The sequence below is a fragment of the Triplophysa rosa genome, linkage group LG22 (assembly GCF_024868665.1).
Source record: "Triplophysa rosa linkage group LG22, Trosa_1v2, whole genome shotgun sequence".
NCBI classification, from domain to species: domain Eukaryota; kingdom Metazoa; phylum Chordata; class Actinopteri; order Cypriniformes; family Nemacheilidae; genus Triplophysa; species Triplophysa rosa.
The window spans coordinates 6,199,814-6,221,181 of record NC_079911.1 but is presented as its reverse complement, the minus strand read 5'-3'; the positions used below and the strand labels follow the sequence as shown (position 1 = coordinate 6,221,181).

General features: G+C 39.2%; 2 protein-coding genes across 3 annotated transcripts in view; both read left to right on the top strand.

The window, feature by feature from the left end:
- exd3 (exonuclease 3'-5' domain containing 3) overlaps window positions 1-17,220 on the top strand; it is a 58,931-nt gene extending 41,711 nt beyond the window's left edge. For both annotated transcript variants that reach the window (XM_057321298.1, XM_057321297.1), the window contains 2 exons: window positions 11,483-11,549; window positions 11,732-17,220. In XM_057321298.1, coding sequence (XP_057177281.1) covers window positions 11,483-11,549; window positions 11,732-12,066 — 402 coding nt within the window. In that variant the 3' untranslated portion in view covers window positions 12,067-17,220. The remainder of the gene's footprint in view (window positions 1-11,482; window positions 11,550-11,731) is intronic.
- Window positions 17,221-17,312: 92 nt separating this feature from the next.
- On the top strand, window positions 17,313-20,449 carry nrarpa (NOTCH regulated ankyrin repeat protein a). Its single transcript, XM_057321311.1, has one exon. The coding sequence runs from the start codon at window positions 17,675-17,677 to the stop codon at window positions 18,011-18,013; it is 339 nt and encodes a 112-aa protein (XP_057177294.1). The 5' UTR covers window positions 17,313-17,674; the 3' UTR covers window positions 18,014-20,449.
- The last annotated feature ends 919 nt before the right edge of the window (window positions 20,450-21,368 follow it).

Genomic DNA, 21,368 nt, shown 5'->3' with positions numbered 1-21,368 from the left:
AGTCATTGGGGTTCAGTGTTGTTCGGTTACCAGACTTCTTCAAATTACTTCTTTTGTGTTCTGCAGAAGTAAGAAAGTCATACAGGTTCGAAATGAGTCACCATACAAAAAATTACTAGCGCTCTAGAACAAAGTCTGACATTACTTGGTTGCATTGCATACTTGAGTAAAGCAAATGTCCTCTGTCAAGACTATAGCTGGGTTTATGCACATTTTGAAGTTTCACATTTTATGCTGGCTTGAGGTGTTTTTTCTTTTTTGCGAAAAAGAGTTAATGTGAATAATGGGAGACGGAAACACATTTGCCGAATAAATTCCTCCTAAAAGTCATGTAACTGCACTATTAGACGATGTAACCTGACTAACCAGAGTACTGATCTTGTTACACAGCATCTGAAATGTTGTTATGGTCATTCTTAAATGCCTGAGCAAAGTCGTCAAAGTATTTCTGTAATTGCCTCCCAGAACTATCACGACTGCGTTTCCCAAAGAGCAGGCATCCACAAAAGCACCGCATTTATTGTGTGTCGTCTGCTTGCGCAGGTAATTATTATATATGAAAATAATTATATTCATTGGCTTATTATAGTTTTGATTTTAGTTTTATTTAGTTTTATTAATATTTTAAATTAGCTTTTATTTTTAGCTTTTTGTTAATTTTAGTTAGTTTTAGCAATTTTGGTATATGCTTTTGTCATTTTATCATTTATTGGTTTATTTTTAATGTTGTTATACAAGATTTTAGTTTTTGTTTATTATTATAATTTTACTGCTTTAAACTTACTTCAGTTTATTTTTGAGGCAACGTTTCATTTTTTCCTTGAGTTAAGATTTTCCAATAATTTTTAGGTCTATATTTTATTTGATTTCAATGAACGGGAACGTTAGTTTAGTAAACTAAAATAACCTGGGTGGCTTCTCTAACTTTTCTTACTGATATTTAGTGCCAGTTTATTAGGAAGCGACAGTTGACTAGTTGGATGGAAAATGAGATATTCCAATTTTGCGCATAAGCTAAATTCGCAACTTTGGATGGAAACCCAGCTTATCATTCTTTGCCCAAAGAAGAGTTTCTCAGGTGAATAGGTGTTGTATATGGTGTATGTCTGTTGCATCTAGTGGCATGCCATTCAGAGTACATGGGAATGTTGTTGCTCCTGTGATGGATTATGTTTGCATGTCTAGTCTGTGCACTTGCAGACACTGTTAAGACAGTGAAAACCGGACCCCCGTCGAAGCCTGTCACTTCAGCATGAGAGCTATAACAGCCCCGGAACCCCACTGCTAGTGCATGTTTGTTTCTGTGTGTGTTAATGAGGGAAGGACGGGTGATGCATAATGTGTTTGTGTTGGCTTAGTGTGTGCGAACTTGATGTTGAAAATATTTTATATTTGAATGTATGAAAAATGCACACATGCATTCAGTTTTTTGCTCTTAAACATATTTGGAAACTAAAGTCACACTTTAAGAATGTATGAATGTATTTTGTTATGCATCTCGCCATGTGGTAACTAACAAAATATCAAATAAAGTGTTTTTATAGAATCGCACTTTACATGCCAAATATAAGGTTTCGTACTGTCAAACCTGTTTTTTACTGGGATTTTTTAAAGTAACTTCAAGAATTCCTCAGAAGTGACATCATTTATTTACATATGCGACTTTGTTTGATTTTGCAATCTAATGAATTTGATGTTCATATATTTAAAGCATCCGAAAGTGTCTATTTACTATTCGGGGCCATTGCACCCCTCTCCGAGTCAGGCTTGGGAATGGGGGTCAACAGAGGCTGGCAGTGCTTCCTCTGTGTCTGATTCGGTTGATGTTATCAAGGGTTGGAAGTCTGTTTGCTTTGGGAGTGCTGGGCAGTTAGGGGTGGGAAGGGTCGAGGAGCAGCCCCCCCGTGGGACAGTCGAGGTATACGGACACTGAGGTCAGCCTCTCTGGCTTGGGAAAGGGCCAGGAGAGCTAGGGCTACTGTAAGACATAGAATAAAAATGGAACGGAAAAATTGCCAAATTCAGACAAGAGATGCACGCTCGTCCCTTCTCTCTTTCCCTCCCCTCCTTTAGATTTGAACAAGGAAAGTTGGTTTTCTCACAGGAAACACTTTACTGCATCCGTGGTGCTTGTGTATAAGGAAGAGGAGGAGGTGCCTAGGTTAACCTCATCTGTTTCACCTTTAATGGATAAAAGGGATTCCCCAGTCATATCATCTGAAGTATGCTGGGATATGTTCATTACCTGCCTGGACTTCCTATGTAATACACTACCACGTTTGATCTCTAGATTTTGGCCCTCTTTGAAGATCTCCATTACAAAGAACGGGGACACAGACGGCCCCCAAGCTACGGTGTAAGAGCAGTGGCCCAAAGAGCCTGAATCAAAGCGACAAACTCTTTTTTTTCTTATTTTCTAAATCCCTCTAACCTACCCCTGCAAGTTCCAGATTGGTCAGGTTTTGTACCTGTCTGCATCCGTCTGTTTAAACCCTCCCCATGGGAGGTATTTCTCGTTTTCTTTCTCACCAAGTCTTTTCTTCGCTGTCTATTTTGGTGAGCCGGGCCGGTCCAGCCGGTTCCCACAGAGTGGTTCCCATGGTTATCGGCGATGAGATAGCGTCAGGGATGGAGGATGATTGGGACTGGGGGGGTTGGGTTGTTTGACAGAGACCGGGAAAGACAGCTCTGCAACTGGGAGATAGCAGTTCTGTTTCATGGAGGGTGAGAGGGGGAGTCAGGAAATCTAGCTGGGTTACTGGGGTCTAGCTCTCAGATATCAGTGGAGAGCAGGGGGCAAATAGAGCTGGAGTTGGTGGGGGTGATGGTGGACTGAGGTGGGGCGGAGCAATAGAGTTGCGGGGGCACAAAGTGAGTTCCCACACTCATAATGACTGTGTCACAGGAGACTGAAAAGGGACAGCCTCTGGCCCTGGGGAATTTAGCAGGACCGATCAGAACGCAAGAGCGGGAGGGGCGGCGAGGGCTTCCGATAGGGTCCGTGACATAGGAACACTCTCAGGACTTTTTAGGCTTCACCTCTTCGCTTTCACACCCGAGGTGAACACCGATCCCAACCCCCAGTGCTCCTTTACCCCAGCGTTTCCACTTCATCTCCCCCCTTCTTCTGTCCCGGGCTTTTGTTCACCATCTTGTCCCATTTCCTCCCTTGTTCTTCTTTCTCTCTCACACTACTTTTTGTCCACCCCTGCTGCCATCTCAAAGCCCCCTGGTTTTGTCCTTTTCTTGTGGACACCAACACTCAGAGATGGACGCTTTGAAGTCGGCTTTCTCCTCTCACGCTCTCATGTCTTATCCAGCATCATTAGCACTTGACCTCTGTCCCCTCACGCACTTTCATTTCACTTTATCTCCCCCTCACTGTGCGTGTGTGCGCACGATTATCTTTGTGAGAAGATCAAGCTCATTGGGTCTCATTTGCACTCTAATTCCACAGCACAATGAGCCTTTCATGTTCGGAAAACTGTTTTCCGGACTTTGATACTGTCGTCACCTTTGGGTCCCTTTGACGTTGCTACCTGATACCCCTTTATCACTGAAATGGTGCTGTTTATCTGGGTCTTAACCAATTTTTTCAGCACCGCCACCCTGCCTGTGACAGAAGGATGTGGCATTTATTTTTTGTGTTCCTTTCTGACGTTGGGCCTTACAGGGTAGAGTTTTTAATATTGTATATAAGTACTGGAAGATATATATTCCGGGATAGCCTGGGTTTCAGAACCTTCGGTTTTTAAGCGGTTGACCCACCATGTCGTCTGGAAACTTTTTTTCGTCAGTCTGCGGAGACCCAATGGTGGTGCCCAGTGGAGCGGGCCGGGCACCAGTCAACCCACATCTTTCTCAGGCTCGTCCCCCCCTTTAGGGCTGCCATAGTCAATATTTACAGTTGGGAATGAATCACAAAGACTTCACAATAGCATTCCAAACATGCTTAAGTGTGTCGGTTAAAGACAGCGAGTGAGAAAATAAAGAGAGGTGTGAAACGTAGCATGAGGTTTGCGCAACAGAATCTGGTGGCGCTCCCATGACAAGACATCAGGAAACAGGACAGGACAAATACCACAGTGAGTTACAGTGGGTGTGGTGGGAAGACTGCGCGACATGACAACATTGCTCATGGTTTTTCTCTCTTTCGAATTCTTTTTACTCCTTTTATATCCATGAGTTCATCTGTGCTCAGAAGGCGCTCTATATTTGTCAGGGTTTGTGTTATCCACTAATGGGAGAGTTTTCTAGCTCAAACTGACAGCTAACTGTAACTAATATCTCAATGGTTTTTTTTGTTCCAACTCGGGCAGAGTGATATTTATCTTATAAGTGTACATATGGTCTGTATATCTGCTCTAGTTTGGCTTTGTTAGTACTTGCCCCTTACAAGAGCTTGTCGTAATTCATTAGTTAATGTACAAATAAAATGAGAAGCCAAATACATGCAAAGAAAAACATAATATTACTAAATTATAAAATCGACCCAATTGATTAATTAATATATTAATACAAATAAAAGCAGAAACACTGTACAATAGGTTTCCATTTGTGAACATTAATTAACTACAGTAGTTAACATATAATTCTGTCATCATTTATACACTCTCTTGTCATTTCAAACCTGTATGATTTTCTTTCTTCCGCAGAACACAGAAGAAGATATTTTAAAGAATGTTGTTAACTGGCCCCCATTCACTTGCATTGGTTTTGTGTCCTTACAAAAGAAGGAAATGGGTGCTGCGCTGTTTGGTTACCAACTTTCTTCAAAATATATTTTTTGTGCTCTGTAGAAAAAAGAAAGTCATACACGTTTGAAATGACGAGAGTGAGTAAATGATGACAGAATTTTAATTTTTGGGTGAACTATCACTTTAATGCTCATGCAGTTACAAAATTAGCCTAATACAAAAATCCAAAGTTGCATCTTCCACAATTAATGAACCATAAACATCTGTAGTTGTATTAACTTACATGAACAGATATTAATAAAGACTATAAAAAGATAGTTTATTTTTAATAACTAATTATTTATTGGGTAAATCAATATTATTTAACTAAACATCATTGAATATCAAATGTTTTTTTTTGAATTGTTACAAAGTAGACACCAAGTTAAAAGCAAATGAAAATTTATTAAAGTAGTTCAATTAAATGAAATTAATAAATGAAATTGGCTTAAAAACCTATTTAACTACGTATAAAAAATTGTTGTGGTAAAACAATTTACTCGTAAGAACTTTTGGGAACATTTTGAGTGATGACGCAAGCTAATTTAATAAAGGCCATTGAATCTGACGGTACAAAAGAATCGATTCGCAGAAAAGAACTTGAAGAGTTCAAGAAAAGAAATTAAACTTACCAACTCTACCTTAAAGTTAGATTTTAAATCGGGGGATTTACAATCAAAATATTGTTGTCTTAGCTCTTTACTCACAAGGTGTGACACATGGACCAGACAAATGAATACAGGAAAGGTTATAGACAAATAGAAAAACACATAACATCACTGGCTGCAATATGTGTTCATTTACACCTCAACACAATAATGTTAAATACACGATATGTTTTACACATCGAAGTATAAGCTCGCTTTCTATACATCTATTTGTGAAAAACCAGCAAGTTCCCCTGCAACATAGTCAATGGTATTTGCCTCTTGGAGTATGTAAGAGTCGTCGATCTGACCGCCTGACATGAAAGAATGAAGAATGAGCTATAAGAAAAAAGCTATGAACCATTCTTGTTTTCAGGGCTCGTAGTGGGACTATTATCCCCCTATTTGGGCAGTGCTAAAGAGCTCAGCACTGTGACGGGAGCAAGTATCAATAGGGTGGGTGGAAAGGCTAGCTTTACAGAGGCCAAGGTACCACACAAAACCCCCAGTGCCCCCCTGAGCCCTGCAGCTAAAGCCCACACAAAGAGTCTTCTCACTGGCCGTTATTCTCCAGGTCCTGTGGTTCTCTGCAGAACTCTCTACAGCTACACCCCCCCCCCCCCCCCCCCCCCCCCCCCCTCGTCCAGTGCTGCCAAGAAGCTCTCTGGGTGTGCCGAGTTGTTCCAAGACCAACAGAGAAAATTTCCCGCACACATGTATGTCACAAGAAATCGAGAATGTGTGCGTTGACTGTGTCCTGTCCGTCTGGTTCATCTCTCGGGGCACTGAACGGACCATTAGCGCTGACAATAACGCTAATCTAAAACACCTCGAGGCGGGGTCATTCTAGAGAGAGAGGGGTCAGGACTGATGAGCTTTCCGCTAATGCCTCAAGTAAACGAGCAGTCTCGCATGCATTACCTCCAAGAGAACTCAACTTTGGCTGTTGTTCTCAGTTTCTTTTGACGTTATAGAAGTGTTGGGGAAGCGACTTTGAGAATGTAGTTTCCAAAGCTAATCATTGTTTTATAAAATAGTTGACTACACTGCAAGATCTTAACATAACGTCGAAGCTGGCCAAAGGAAACTTTTATTGTTTATTGTTTTATTGTTGTGTTACTGGCAGCTCACCAGATTTGCTAGACGTCACAGTTGTGTTCATCTGTGTTATGCTATATGTTGTCAGTGTTGTTTTGTGTTGTATTCAATTATTAAAATATATTTTACGGAATTTTACTGCTTTGTTCTACACAATTTTCACATATTTCTTTAAATGGTTTAAAAAGTGAAATTACAGAAATGGACTGCAAATGTACAAATCAGGTGTAAAATAACATGAAAAATTACAGTATTTTTCTGGCGTCCTTTTGCCGGAATATCATTTTTTACAGTTTTTGCCTGTATGGATTTGGGTAAACTTTATTAGAAATTTTTGATTTCATATTGAAATCTGTAATAATATAGACTTTTGCAAATTGTGCAACTCCTCGCTGAGTTTTTGACATTGTTGAGATCTCTTCTGATTTGCAAGATTTTGGCTCTTTTGTTGTTAAAGTGTTTTAAATATCTGCACACAGGAGACACAAGCAAACATTTCAATTTTATCCCATTTAAGTGTAGGAAAAATAGAGATATTAAAAAAATCTTATCTGTGAATTTACTTGCGGTCTCATCTTTTTAATTATATGAATATCAGTTGATGTTATTGTTTAATTTTTATTAATTCAGATTCCAGTATTTGTAGAATGTAAAAAAACGGCATATAAAACTGCCAGTGCAAGTTTTACTGTTTTAAAAACAGCTGAGGTATTAAACAATGTAGCTGTGTTACTAGTAACTAGTTTTAGTAATGTACCCTGTCTAAATTACAAAAAGGTTTCATTTGTTAACATTAGTTAAGTATATACTAACGATAGTTAAGTAACTAACGCTAAACAGTACTTTTACAGAATTTATTTGTTATTTCATGTAGTTATCGTTAATTTCAGCATTAACTAATACATTTTTAAAATCCAAAGTTGTCTGCGGTTCCAAGTGGACTCAGTGTTGCGAACTATTTTCAATGGAAAGTAGCTAAAGCATGCCTGAAAAGTCGCTAAATGTCACCAGATGACGTCACGCACTAATTTGCATATCAGTGACGTCATCACGTAGTACATAACAAGCCTAAGAGCTTCAGGTCTGCTTCATGTCTCCACTCTCTGAGCTGCCGTATACAGTATAATGTTAATACAATACACCCAAATGCACAATAGGTAGGTTCTTATTTATTTTTCTGTTTCTGCTTGTTGGCAGACAACAAAAACCTTGGTAATAGTGAGTGAAATCGACCACTTGCACTACCCACCAGCAGTCACTTTTGTTGAACAGCTAAAATTAGTCTGTGTTCATATTTATGCGTCCATACAGTCATCACGTTTTGAATCATAAATGCTCAAACAAGGTCAATAAGTGATTAATTCTTGGAAACATGCAAATGTCATTCACACGTTAGTGTGGTCTGAACTGAATGTGCTGCTTCTCCCTGCTACTCACTGAACAGAGTAGACACAGAAGCTGTGCTGGGAAGGCAAAAAAATGCTCTCTCGGGGCAGTAGAAGTAAAGTATCGCTAAAACGCTAAAGTTTATTCAGAAAGTCGCTAGAATTGTCGCTAGTCGCTTTTTGAAAAATATGTCGCTACAGAGGTCTGAAAAGTCGCTTAATCTAGCAACAAAGTCGCCAAATTGGCAACACTTGAGTGGACTGAATTAAATTACGATGAAACGTTTTTATTAAAACATTGGTAAAACTAGTAAACGATTTTATTTTGAATCAATACACTAAAAAATTGCTGGGTTGTTTTTAACTGGGTTGTTTTTGTTTTTGCAACTAAAATTAAACCAAAATAAATACATTTGAAAATGCTAATGATACAAAAATTGTTTTGAAACTGTAATAAACTTTTATTTGGAGTTATGTCTGCATAGTTTAAGAGTGAGGTTAAACTAATGCCAGCCAATTTTTTTGTCTCCACATGTATAAAATACTGTCTACATGATAATGTTGTTGGCTTCCCAAGCTTGCTATAAATGTGTCAAGAGGTTTGAATTGCCAACCATTCTCTTCTGTTCCCACGCTTACCTGCCTCTCTCTCAGTTTGAATCATAGCACTTTCCCCTTATTGGTCAGCCAGCTGTCATGTGACCCAGCCACAACACAAGTCCGCTGCCTGTATGCAGTCCGGTTTCCAGATTTTCCCATGGGAGCGGCGGTGAGAGTGAGAGAACAGAGTGCGAGTCGAAATGAAAATTTCCCCTCCACTCCCTTCCCCCACCTCTCTATATCTCGAGTCTGCCTTTTCTCCAGCCCATCTTGCTAATTGGAAATGTTTTTAGCTTGTTGGAGGCTCACATTGGCCTCCTGTAGAGGTGGTGTCTGGGGTACTTATCTCCAACCCTGTGCTTTTGTCCTGTACGTACAGTAGCTTGTCAGCTCATGTGCAGTCTTTATCTAAGGCAAAACAATGCTAAGTTATTATAGCTAAGCTCACCAGTAGCTACATTTCTAAAAACATGCGAGTGGTACTTGTATGTGCAAAACCCATAAGCACAGTGCTCAGGGATGGGTGGTTGCCAAAGTAGTGGCTTGCTGGTGTGTTGCCAGGTGGTTGCTAGTGTGTTCTGGGTGGTTACTTGATAGTTACTTTCTGGTTCCCAAGGTTTTTTAAGGGGGAGCCCATAGATGTGGTTTGGGTCCCCTTTAATTGTCGGGTAGTTTTTTTTGTCCATCATCTGATAACTTTTATGATCTGATTGCTCATAGATATTTAGTTACATAGATGCCTGGTTGACTGCTTAGACGCGTAGATGTGTCTACCATTTTGGAATGGTCTAAATATTGATTGATGTCACTCACTGTAAATATCAACGAGTTTTCCAGCACAGCTTCTAGTTATTAAAGACGGCAAGATTTAAGTTCCCAAAAAAAGAGATAACCACAGGTGAGAATGTGTTGGTCTGTGTTTTTATTAACTCAATTTTACAGGTCACTCTCTAGTGTTCACAGACCATGCAAATATGGTGGGCGACTTGCATGCAGCAACCTATAGATACAGTCGCATCTGTGTATATATATCTGTGCCATTGCTTACAAAAGTAAGATGTGCTTGTGCGCAGCATTGCCTTACAGCCAATTCACAACATTAGGGAAACGTTAGGAAAAAAGTTTTTCAAACTTTCATGTGATTATGACAGAAAAATGTTAAGCATCACAACCTTGTAATCTAGCAAAAGTGACTTAAAACCAAAGACAAGCTCGTCCTGATGTGCCAACACTCTTCAAAAGTGTATGTTGTTGACTTTGTATCTGGCAGTTAATAGTAAAATCATAGCTGGACCTGTAACAACAACAGCACCTGGCTCCTACATATGGCACCAACATATTTACCATAGGGTTTGGTCTCATCACGCTCTCCATCTCGCTCATGTGTTTACACACGAGGGAAAGCTTGTGTATGCGGTTTTGGAGGCAAACACAGATGTAGAGAATGCCGTGCAGAGTACAGTCGGTCTGCAGCGACGGTGGAGCAGGTTTTGACTTGCTTGTGCATGGGAAACTGAAGAGCCGAGTAGATAGTTGCCGGTGTATTTGTGCGGTGTGTAGGAAGGGAGAGAGCGTGAGAGAGAACAGTCTGGGGTTGCAAAGGGCACCTGTGTCAGTCTATCTTACACGCACACACACACACCTCACTTTTCACAGAACCTTCTGGGTGTGTGAACTTCAAACCTTAACGTTTCAACATGTTTAAAATACTAAACTTTGAATAAGAATTTGTATAAATTCCTGGCATGTTATTAAGAATTATAATAATGTTCAAAACATCTAAAGCAGTGGACTTTAAAATAATTTATTTATATATATTGAATTATTACTTTTGTTTGCTCACCAAAGGACAAATTTTGTTTTTTTAATTAATTTTTTATTATAGAAGAAAAGCTGTTTCTTTACATGGTTTCCACTGCATTTCCCTGAGAAGGGAATTTCGAATACCAATGAAATGACTAAATGGTCAGTGTCCCACTGTGGGAGGTGTTGCTGAGGTGGAGATTGAGTTTAGTGACAAGGCTTTTAGCGCCCATGTGAAAGGAATCACAAAAAGGAAGAGACGGATACCACACTGAGGTGCGAATTCAAGAGAAGCGACGCAGACTTTTAACTTCACACCTTGCCTGTGTCACTGGAGCCAAGTTCCTTAAATCTGTGTTCACGTGTGTGTTAATGGAGTTCCCAGACAGTATTACATTATATAAGTAGTGTTGTGTTTATAAATATGTATATATGAAAAGTTTGGTTCCAAAATGAGACCACTCCATTTAAAAAAAAATTCAAAAATCATGTTTTTTATTGTGCATTCCAATTAATATCAATAAAACTGCAGTTGGTTTGTTTTGATTTAAAACATAATAACTAAAAAATACAACTAACTAACGCGATAAAAACATGACTCAGTTTAAAAAACTGCGTTATCTCATTTTGGAACTCTTCGTGTGTGTGTGCATGCGCGCGCGTGTGTGTGTGTGTTTGTATGTGCGTGTGTGGAAATAGAAATAGTAATAATTTATGACAAAATTAAAGTTACAGAATTTTGAGATACAATTATGTTGACTGAAAAATCAAAAATAAATAACATTTGTAATATGAAATGTTATATTTTAGTATCCACAGTATAATCATCCTTCTTTTCTTGGCTGGAGTTAGCATTTTTGTTTCATTATTATTTAATACAACACATGGTCAAAACATTTATTTACACCAGATTGTTGTTTTGTAATAAATGAATATGTTGGCACAATTATATTTTTGTATACCAAAATATTTTGAAACATTTAACAATACACCTTCAGATTAAAAAATTAGTCAAATTGCCAGAAACATTTTAGCGATGTGACCCTAAACGTTTAAATTATATATGTACTTTACTATTTATGTTTTATATAATTTCTAATATGCTGCCACTTTTAGTTTTTGTCCTGATTTTAATCTTGTTGATGAATCTATTTACACGCTGTCATAACACTTGATTACATAGAAATGTGTTTTTTTCCGACACCTGTTTAAGGCCTGTAATTGTAACGAGTACCTGAAGCTGCCTAGAGAGGATATGACGCGTATAATGAAAGAAAGAGGTGGGTATTTGTTTCCCATTTGTTTCAGTTTCAGTATGACGGCTGAATGCACACTATTTAAAACTGACTTACTACAATCTACAGACTTCACAACAGAATGTAATCTTTGCCATCAGATGGTATCTTAAAGCCTTTCTCCCCCATGCCTTAATCTCTATTTACTTATACTTCCTCTTAAAAAGGTCTTCTTCAAGACATTGTACCCAAACGAGATGGTTGCATGCCACAGGCTGAGACACAAGCAGATTATAATAGCTGGAGACCCCCAGAGGGCCCCCAGTTCACCCCTCATTGCCGCTGGGCCCCACATACTGCCCTGGACCCCCAGACCCTCAAATTCCCCAGCGGGGCTGAAGTTCAGTTTGAGACGGTGCCCCCGGGGCTCCTTCCACGGATTCCAGTTTACTTCATCTGCACCGGCTGTGGAAAGGTGTTCTGGGAAGGCACCCACTTTGACCGAGTGCTGTCGCAGTTCCAAGAGGTCTTGCATATTGAAGACGGGGCCACAAATGCATGAGATCGACTGGGAGAAATTTCAAGTGTGTAATGCTCTAAATGTTGAAGTTCAATTTTCAGTAAAGAACCTCAGATTTTGGTTATTTTTATGCTTTTTACAAGGTCATTTTTATATGCAATTCTTCATTTCTCAGTGGTACACGGGCCATAAAATGGCTTCTATTTAAATATTTTATGCAAACAACCTTGTTCATTTTCACTAAAAATCCAATACAGTTTCAGAAAACTTGTTCAAATCGATCTAGTTTATTTAATCTCTTCCAGTTGTCTTAATCCAAAAACGTGTTTGCTGATATTGTTTGTTTAGTCTTCATGTCATTGATTTGTAAATGTCAAAACAACAAAAAATCTCCTGTTTTCCTTCTTCGTTTTTAAGGACGATTTGCAAGTTCATAAAAGGATGATCTGCCCCGCAGCTTTTCCAAGTCCAATAAAACATTCTCAAACAGAGCAACCTACACCTGTGTCCTTTTAAAAATATAAATATCAAAGTGTTCAGTGTAACTGTAGCTCTTGGTGTTTGCATTTGCCGGAGATAATCCGGTCCGCTTGCAGTAGGAGCTCTACCTAACTCTGCTCGGGCTGCCCCGACTCTTCTGCAGTTCTGTTATTCGATACTAGCTCTTTCTTTGCTGGGAAGAAAAGCTCGCCTCTTTCCCACGCTCCTTGAACACGTGGTACTGGGGCTGAATTGGACTCAGAAGGCCCTCCCTCTATTGAGACGTCATGCTAGCCCTACAGAAGCCCCGGCCCGTGACTCAGGGGCCTCAGCCCGCTCTCTCCCCCCTCGACTCAACTGTCTGGCTCAGGCGCCAAAAACCTTGTGGAGGGGCTGGCTGATCTGAGAAGAGCTCCCCCTTCATGGCCCAATCGAGTAAAAATGCCTTCACATCGTGCACAGCTATGAAACACCAAATATTTTTATCTTTAGCACATTCTGTAGGTGTGAACATACCAAAGGGTGTTAGGTCCCAGAGAACGACTTGCAAACTCTGTGTTGTTTATGACACGTATTAATCTTTAATAACACGTGCACTCGCTGACATTGGGAGGAGTTTTTACTTCGCCTCTGCATTACTTTCGCTCGCTCTCACTGGGTAAGGTTTCTGATAAATGTGACCTGGTGGCTTGAACCCGGGCGGAGTGATACATTCCTGTTTAATACTGTACATTTGACATTGAGCAAACACCCTGCAGGCTATTCTCAGATTTGTCTCAATTAGCACCTGTCTGAGGTCTCATTATGACTGGCTTTGATGTCAACTTGACCAACTGTTGTATATAATGGTTCTTTAGGCATCATTTATGTGGTAAACACAATTGTTTGATACATTTTTAGGGGAATTTTTAATTGGAAAATAATACTGCATTTATTTAAATATAAGCATATTATATTATAATTTTAAAATATGAAATTGACATTTTAAATGTACTTTTTTTGGGGGGGGGAATCTACTACATTTAGTCTCGGAACTAACTTTTGCAGTTAATAGTCAACTGCTCCAAAAGCAATTGTTAGTGCATGGACGAAGTTGGTTACTTATAACAATCTATGGATGTTCTATTAACATTTGACAACCAGAATGTCTCAATTTTGTCTCAAGTACTTTATCTTTTGTATAGTTTTATCGTTACAACCCGACAAACTTCTTTGTACAATGTTTTAATTGAAAAGTTTAGAATGATAAATCCGTGTCTTAATAGCAAAACATTCCAACCTTAAGCATATCGTGCATCTTTTTTACTTGTAAGTGTATTTTACAAAACATATGAAGTACTAAAAATTGTGCAAATAACCTGCTTAACCTCCCACTGGGAGAGGCTCTTCGTTTTCTCAACAAATATTTTCCAAAAGGCCAGTGCATGGACACATCTTTCTGATTAGCCAACAGATGTGCAGACATATTTTAGCTCTACACTGGCAGGTCTTAAAGAACACTTCTGTTTCACACATGGCTGACCACCAACACTTTTCTTTCAAATGATGGGATTTAACTCTCGGAATTAAATTACTTTGAAAAATAACTTCAGAGCGTTATTGAAATCTGGTACATTTTGAAACACGTCCTTGAAATGTATTATTCACACTTGACCTCCAAGAGATATTAAAGAAGGATATGAAGAGTTTGGTTCCAAAATGAGATGACTCCGTTTTAAAAAATGTTCAAAAATCGTGGTTTTTTTATTGTGCGTTCCAATTAATATCAATTAAACTGCAGTTGGTTTGTTTTGATTTAACCCATAATAACTAAAAAAATACAGCTAACTAACGCAATAAAACACAATAAAAACATGATAACATAATATAAAACATGAATTTTGAATTTTTTTAAAAACAGAGTTATCTCATTTTGGAACCAAACTCTTCATGCATGTTTGAAGGGAAGACACTTGTTAGGATAAGTTACTACAAATAATTAAGAATGCGGATGGGTTATCTCCACATGTTAACCCAGTATTTGTGTACGTGCACTTCATCTCCATGTATGTTTATTTATAATGTGAAATGTTCCATGTACAAAAGGTATGTTAACATGAGTTCTATGGGCTCCATAGCCTATGGTGAAGAAAAAATGATTAAAAGTTGAAATATAAATAAATCCGCAATAACTATACATTATACAGGTTATAATAATACTGTAAGTTGGTATATTTGGTTAATGTTTAATAGATCACATGATTTGAGTAATAGGAATTTCACATCACATTATGTGACTTTGAAATACAGTAAGCCTTTTCAATAATCCTGATGCTTGGCACAGCTTTTTTTTTAAGTTATGCACTGTTATGATTTATTTTACAGTGACGTCAATATGTAATACTAGTTCACTTAGTTCAACGCGCAATGAGTCGTAAAATTACTGTAATTGCAGAGATTTAACTCGAACCATGTTAAGAATTTACGTCTTAAAATTAACCATTTCCATGACTGGAAAAAATATGTGGAAGGTTAAAAACGTATATTTTGATTCGTATATTTGGCTTCAATGTGTGATCTGTAAAACGCGTTTTCTTGTCTCCAGCAGTCTGAGCCATTTGCAAAAGTGCCTTTACTGTCGGCAGTTATAAAGTAAAAGTTGGGTAGATCTAATAGTTCAAGCCTATGTACAAACGGAGCAAACGGTTGCACAGTTTTCTGCGTGTGTGGCTTTCCACGCCAAACCGCGGCGTGTGAGGAAAGGCGAGAGCGCTGCGCAGAATTTGCATTCGTCCGGTTCCCACGGTACAGCTGCTTTGCTTGTCACTCAAGTTCCAGCTTTGCGCATGTGCAGACCAGTCTGAAACGTTCGTTTGACTTTAGCGCGCATGCGTGACGCAGAGAATTTGGTACACTTGAGCCCGACGCACACCTCTGTAGACGCGCACAGGAAGTCGTACTGGCTTTTCATCACGTCTTATTGCTTATCACCTAAAACAGCTGTAATGGTTTCTTCTCAAGTCCTAAAATGTCATCAAAAAGGAGAAATGTGTTTCGTTTTCCTGTACAAAACAATAAAGAGAGCTCACTGCCATTTACTGCAGACATGTAGTACGGTGAACTATAAAAATGCTTAAATCCCAGTTGATTAAAGGATAAAAAGGGCCAATGTGACCTTTTAACAGAGGTGTAAAGAGTACCTGAAAACCATACTTAAGTAAAAGTACACATACCTTGCAGCGAATATAACTCCATTACAAGTTAAAAGTCACCCATTCCAAAACGACTTCAGTAAAAGTCTTAGAGTATCTGATTTTAACAGTACTTGAGTATTTTACTCATACTGAATGTAGGCTAGAAGCACTAGTCCTCAACACTTAAGAGACATGTCAGTGAAAAACATAAACAGCTGATTCGCATTTATTTTCTTAAATCAAAATAACACTGAACACCTCAAAATTGCAACAAATCATGGTCGACACCGTAACCTACGTCTATTACAAACACCCAAGTCTCATTTAAGCTCAAGTGCTTATAAGTAAGCAAAAATTCTTCAAAAAGGTCTCTTCAATATAACGGATTAATAAAATAATGTTAAGTAGAATTAAAAAGTCAAAGCCTTTTTGCACTGAACATGCTGGTTTTGGCCTCATTGCCAGCTGCAGTCATGTCCTCATTTCACATGTAAACCGCCAGCGATTGACATCTATACTGCACTCGTATTCACATAAAGAAGCCATGTTGACCAGTTTTAGTAAGTTAGGGCAAAATCCACAAGATTATAGTACCTTCAATGCCCTGTAAATGGCAATATAAATAATTCTGTAGCAAAAATAAAATGCTGCAAAAAAAGATAGGTGCCATGCAAAATGTAATGTGTAATTGCAATAGTCATTACAAATGTAGTGGAGTAAAGAGTACATATACTTGTTCAAAAATGTAGTCAAGTAGAGAGTAAAAGTTGCTAATATCTTTAATACTCAGTACAACTACAAAGTAGCCAAAAAGATACTTAAGTACAGTAACTAATTACATTTACTCCAATACCTTACACCACTGCCTTTTAAGCCATATAAGTCTGAAGAAAACATCAACATTGATCTCTCTCATCAATGTTTTATTATAAACGAGTGTTTTTCCATCATCATTATGAACAGGGTTTAATATGTACAAATAAGACCCCAAAATTGACCGTTGCTTGCATTAATGATAGCAAAATAGTGAATATAATTTTCTTTTTTATTGGTGTTTTGAGTAAACCTACAACAACGTGTTGAGTCTATGTTGGTGTTTTTGTTGAACAGTGTACTTTTTAGAATTTTGAGCATATCCGAATTATTATGTTTATCAGTAAAACATACCTTTTTAAACTACTACATGTGTCTGTGTAACTTTATACACATTTGTCACGTAACTGTTATTGTAAACGTGCAGCACTTGCTATTTTAAAGAGCATGTTAACGCAAGTAGCATGTTTGGCCAGTTAACCACGCCCCGTTCTCTCTTTTACCGTTTGAATACGCCCCCAAGCCAACCCCGCAGCCTATCAGTTTCGCCCAACCCCTCCCATTTCACAGTTCGTGATTCTATAGAGACGCATTGTTATGCAAAATAGTTCGTCTAAAATATCCCCCTGGCAACGCAGTCCTGGGCAGAGAATCACCGCGACCGCTCGACGGACACACACTAGCGGGCAGTTTTTGTTTGAGTCTCGTCTAGCCGTCCGAACGTCAAGAGGCAAGTACCAAATCTGTTCTTGTTTAACGTCAATATGTTCGATAGCTTTATCATGTAACCGTCCTGTAAACAGCGCCTGTGTTTGTTTCAGTCACCCTTGCCAAGTAAAGTTCAGCGGGACGCGAGAGACGCATTTCCAGAGGTAACTTACCTCAGACGTCTTCAAATCTAACGGCCCCCCAATGCGCTCAACCGGAGATACGGCCGTTCACACGCCTCCTCTCTCACAGTAAAATAACTTCATTCTGCCATAACCCGGTGCTGCTACCGAGAGAGAGAGAACGACACGGGAGACGTACAACTTGTGGATCGCTTAAACATTTCTCGTTAGGTCTTTGGATATACTAGTCATTTACACGCCGAGTGTGTCGTTTACTTGTCCTTTTTGGAGTCTAGTGCCTAAAGCGCTCAAATTGGTTTTAGTTTCGTAAAACTGAAGGCTGTGCAAAGCATCATGAGCCAGGGGGATATATCGACGTGCTCGGCTCCTCAGAGAGTCTTCCAGGAGGCGGTGAAGCAAGGCAACACGAAAGAGCTCCATTCACTGCTGCAGAACATGACCAACTGCGAGTTTAACGTCAACTCCTTCGGGCCCGAGGGACAGACGGCGCTGCATCAGTCGGTCATCGACGGGAACCTGGAGCTGGTGAAACTGCTGGTGAAATTCGGAGCTGACATTCGGCTGGCGAACCGGGAGGGATGGAGCGCGTTACACATCGCCGCTTTCGGGGGACATCAAGACATCGTGTTATACCTCATCACCAAGGCTAAGTACTCGTCCGGCGCGCGGTGATCCGATCCGATCCGCTGACGGGTAAAGACTCGAGGAAACATCGGGCTCGTTTCGTTCCTGTCGTTGATTTGCCAAGCTGGCAGACGAGTTCCCTTGTACCTTAAACCAAATGAGGGGGTCGTTGCGATGTCGCCGTGTTCTTTCCCGTGAGTAGCCTATGTGGTCAACCGTGGCTCAGTGGAACTGAAACGCGCGTTGGTACTATAGCTTTTCTTGAATGTTTAAGTCATCGGATGCGGACTGCGTGGCTTTACCGCCGCTGGAGATGTTTCGAGATGGCACTTGATGCTGTGGCCGAATGCTGGAATATTTGAAAGGGAAAGCGGTGAACTCTAGAATAAGGGCCATCCTCTGTTTTGGCTAAACACTGTCTTTTAATACGAACCTTAAGTCGTTCCATCAATCAAATCACGCTTCACGTGGCGGCGTTTGCGATCAGCGCTGAAACGCGTCAACGACGTAACAATGACTTATTCGTATGTACTGTACACATAGCTTTACTGTGTCTTTCCGTAAAAGTAGTCCATTGCGCTCTGCCTTCACCTAGCAGATGGCTTTTACACAGCTTTCAGGCCAGTGCGACCCATGTCTATGGTTAACGTGTTACTAAAACTCGCTGCTTTCGCTTTTTTGTATCAAAACGTCAGGAAAGTCGCATTTGGGACACACTTTATAATCTTCTTCAGTATTTGTATTAACACCCTGGTTATCACTGTGAATACAGGCTGGGTTTGTTTTTTATTTATGAAGGTACAGTGAGATGCATTTAAATTATGTTGTGGTTATTTTTAAGAATATAGCCTATGTGTAAAAGTATGTAGGGTGACCTAAAGCTGCTTCGGACTCGTTACAGGCTAAACTGTCCCGTGTGGAGATTCCGCGCCACGGCTCCCCCGCACCCCCCCCCACCCCACCCACGTGTATACTAAAGCCTCTTTTTCCCGGGAAAGGCGTCCTCTGCAACTTTTATTTCTGGTTCTCTGCACCAGCTACCTCGACTTGAAAGTATTCAACATTTTCAGATGCTCTCTTCCTGAAGCCTTCTCTTTTTTCAGTGCTCAGAAGCTTATTGGTCAATCTCCAAGAACCAAAATGAGATCAATTGGTTATTCGAAACATGGTGAATTTCTTTTTCACTTGCCAAGCATAGTCGAGACGTTATAAATGACATTATAAATTGTGCATTTCTGCTTTTGTTGCCGATGTTGGTTACAAAAAGCGGAATGCATCGCATGACTATTAAATGCAGGGAGTTTTGTTGCACATAAACGTGGAGCCTTTCACGCCCCCTAGTGCCTGATTGGGTAACTGCAGGAGCTGAGGCTTACCAATAGTTACTACTGAGCAGGACTATATGAACATTATTATAAAGAAGACTATGACTTCTATTGCATGACTGTTGCAGGAGACAACCACAGATTCGTTCAAAAGACTGCCTGCTGCCTTTAAGAGTCATGGCACCTGATGTTTATTTCAATGCTGCTTTTATGTAAGTTTTTCTCTTTTTTTTGATACAATGGCCAACGGTGAGTGAATGAGGGCAAGTATAAATTAGATTCAGTCTTATTGTGAGAAGCCCTGTGAGAGTCTGGTCGTAAATGTATATGCATGTGTGTGTGATTGTACTTTCGCACAAATGCCACATTTAAACTGGCAAACAATGTAACTAGGAACTCCTCGTACACCTGGAGATACGGCAGATGTGATTCTCACGATGAGCTAATAGATTGGTATAGGCAAAACAAATATGCATCGCTTGTCTTAAACTTGATATTTTTACTCTTGTTGAAAATATTGCACTGATGACTGTTGTTCATTCGTTGACTTCCCGTCGACATTTTATTTTTTCTAAATAGAAAAAAGGAACACAACAAAATACTATTGTATAAAAAAGCTCCAGGTTATTTTGTCTCTTGTTTGTGCGTTACATTGTATAACATTACGTTTGCAAAGATTTTTTTTATCTCTGTGATCGGGTGTATGTGTATACATATATAAATATATGGATATGTATAGATGCTGATATCTCAGAGCACTTTCTTATTCGAAGTGCTCTCCTCCTGATTTTAATAAAGGGGAATAATACTTGTGATGGTAAGATCATTGTAACGAAATAAATTGCACGATGTATAGTTGTTTTAGCCCCCTTTTTGTCATAACATTTATGACACGGGGGTTAAATGACTGGATAGGTGTAAATGAATGAGCAAAAGTTTGGATGTATAGGTTTTTTTGTTTCTTTTTTTTTGTGGACCAAGTCATCTTGTGTCTCGTGTGTTGCGAATGCCCTTTTGTGCTCTTCTTTATTTTTGTTTGTGCGTCTTATGTTTGTGTGTTGTTTTTTGTAACACTGTGATTCATGTGGTGAGAAAACGAGTGCTGTAATTTTTTTGTATGTGCGTGTGTTCATGCCAGTAAAGAAATCATTAAACCTTCTTCAATGTGTGGTTGTGAAAGTTTCTCTTCCTCTCATTCTCTCTCGGTTTAGTTTAGGCCTCCTCTCTTCTCTGGGCCAACCTGACCCCAGTTTCCATTCTCTCCTTTTTTGTCATTCATTTGGCCAGGTCCTTTCATATGCTGGATAAAAGAGTGCAGGGGGTTGTGGGTAATTTTGTTTTAAAGACAGATCCCCTCCCTGAGTGTTTGTGTGGGTTTTATGTTACAACTATGTGCATGGAGCAGCTCTCTGCCCTTCTGTTCTGCAGAGGGCTGATAGTGTTTCCTCATTTCTCAGCAGTGAGTTAAAATGGAGAGCAACGTTTAAGTCTGCAATAGAGGAGAATCAAACATGTCTCATGAAATCCTTTAAAAACACACATACACTATCGATCAAACGTTTTTGGACACTTATGTGTTCAAATTCTTTCCATGTTTTAAAATAATAATCAACTCATCAAAATTGTTAAATTAAACAAGGGAACTATGGGAATTATGTTTAAATAAATTAAAATGTGTAATATTTGATCATCTTAGGTGTCACGTTTTGACTAGAATTTTCAGAAATGTTATTTTATCAAGCAGCTTCTTGAGGTCTCACCTTTTAAACAATATTAAAGGATATCCTATCTATTCTGTGCTCTTATTGGCTGCTCTTTCTTCATTATTCAGTCAAAGTCGTCCATTTCAAAAGCATTTTTTATTAAATAAAATGTGAGTTTTGTCATGAAAAAAAACATGTTTGTTTGCAAATTTATTTTTTTTGTCTACTAAACTAATTTCAGACATTTAAGCAAACACTTTCAGATCAAAGGTTTTTAAAAATAAGGAGACACATTTCACCCAAGTGTCCAACTCCTTTTGAACAGTGGTGTAAGTTTTAAAGACATCAGACAATTAATTTTTTCAAGCAGACAAC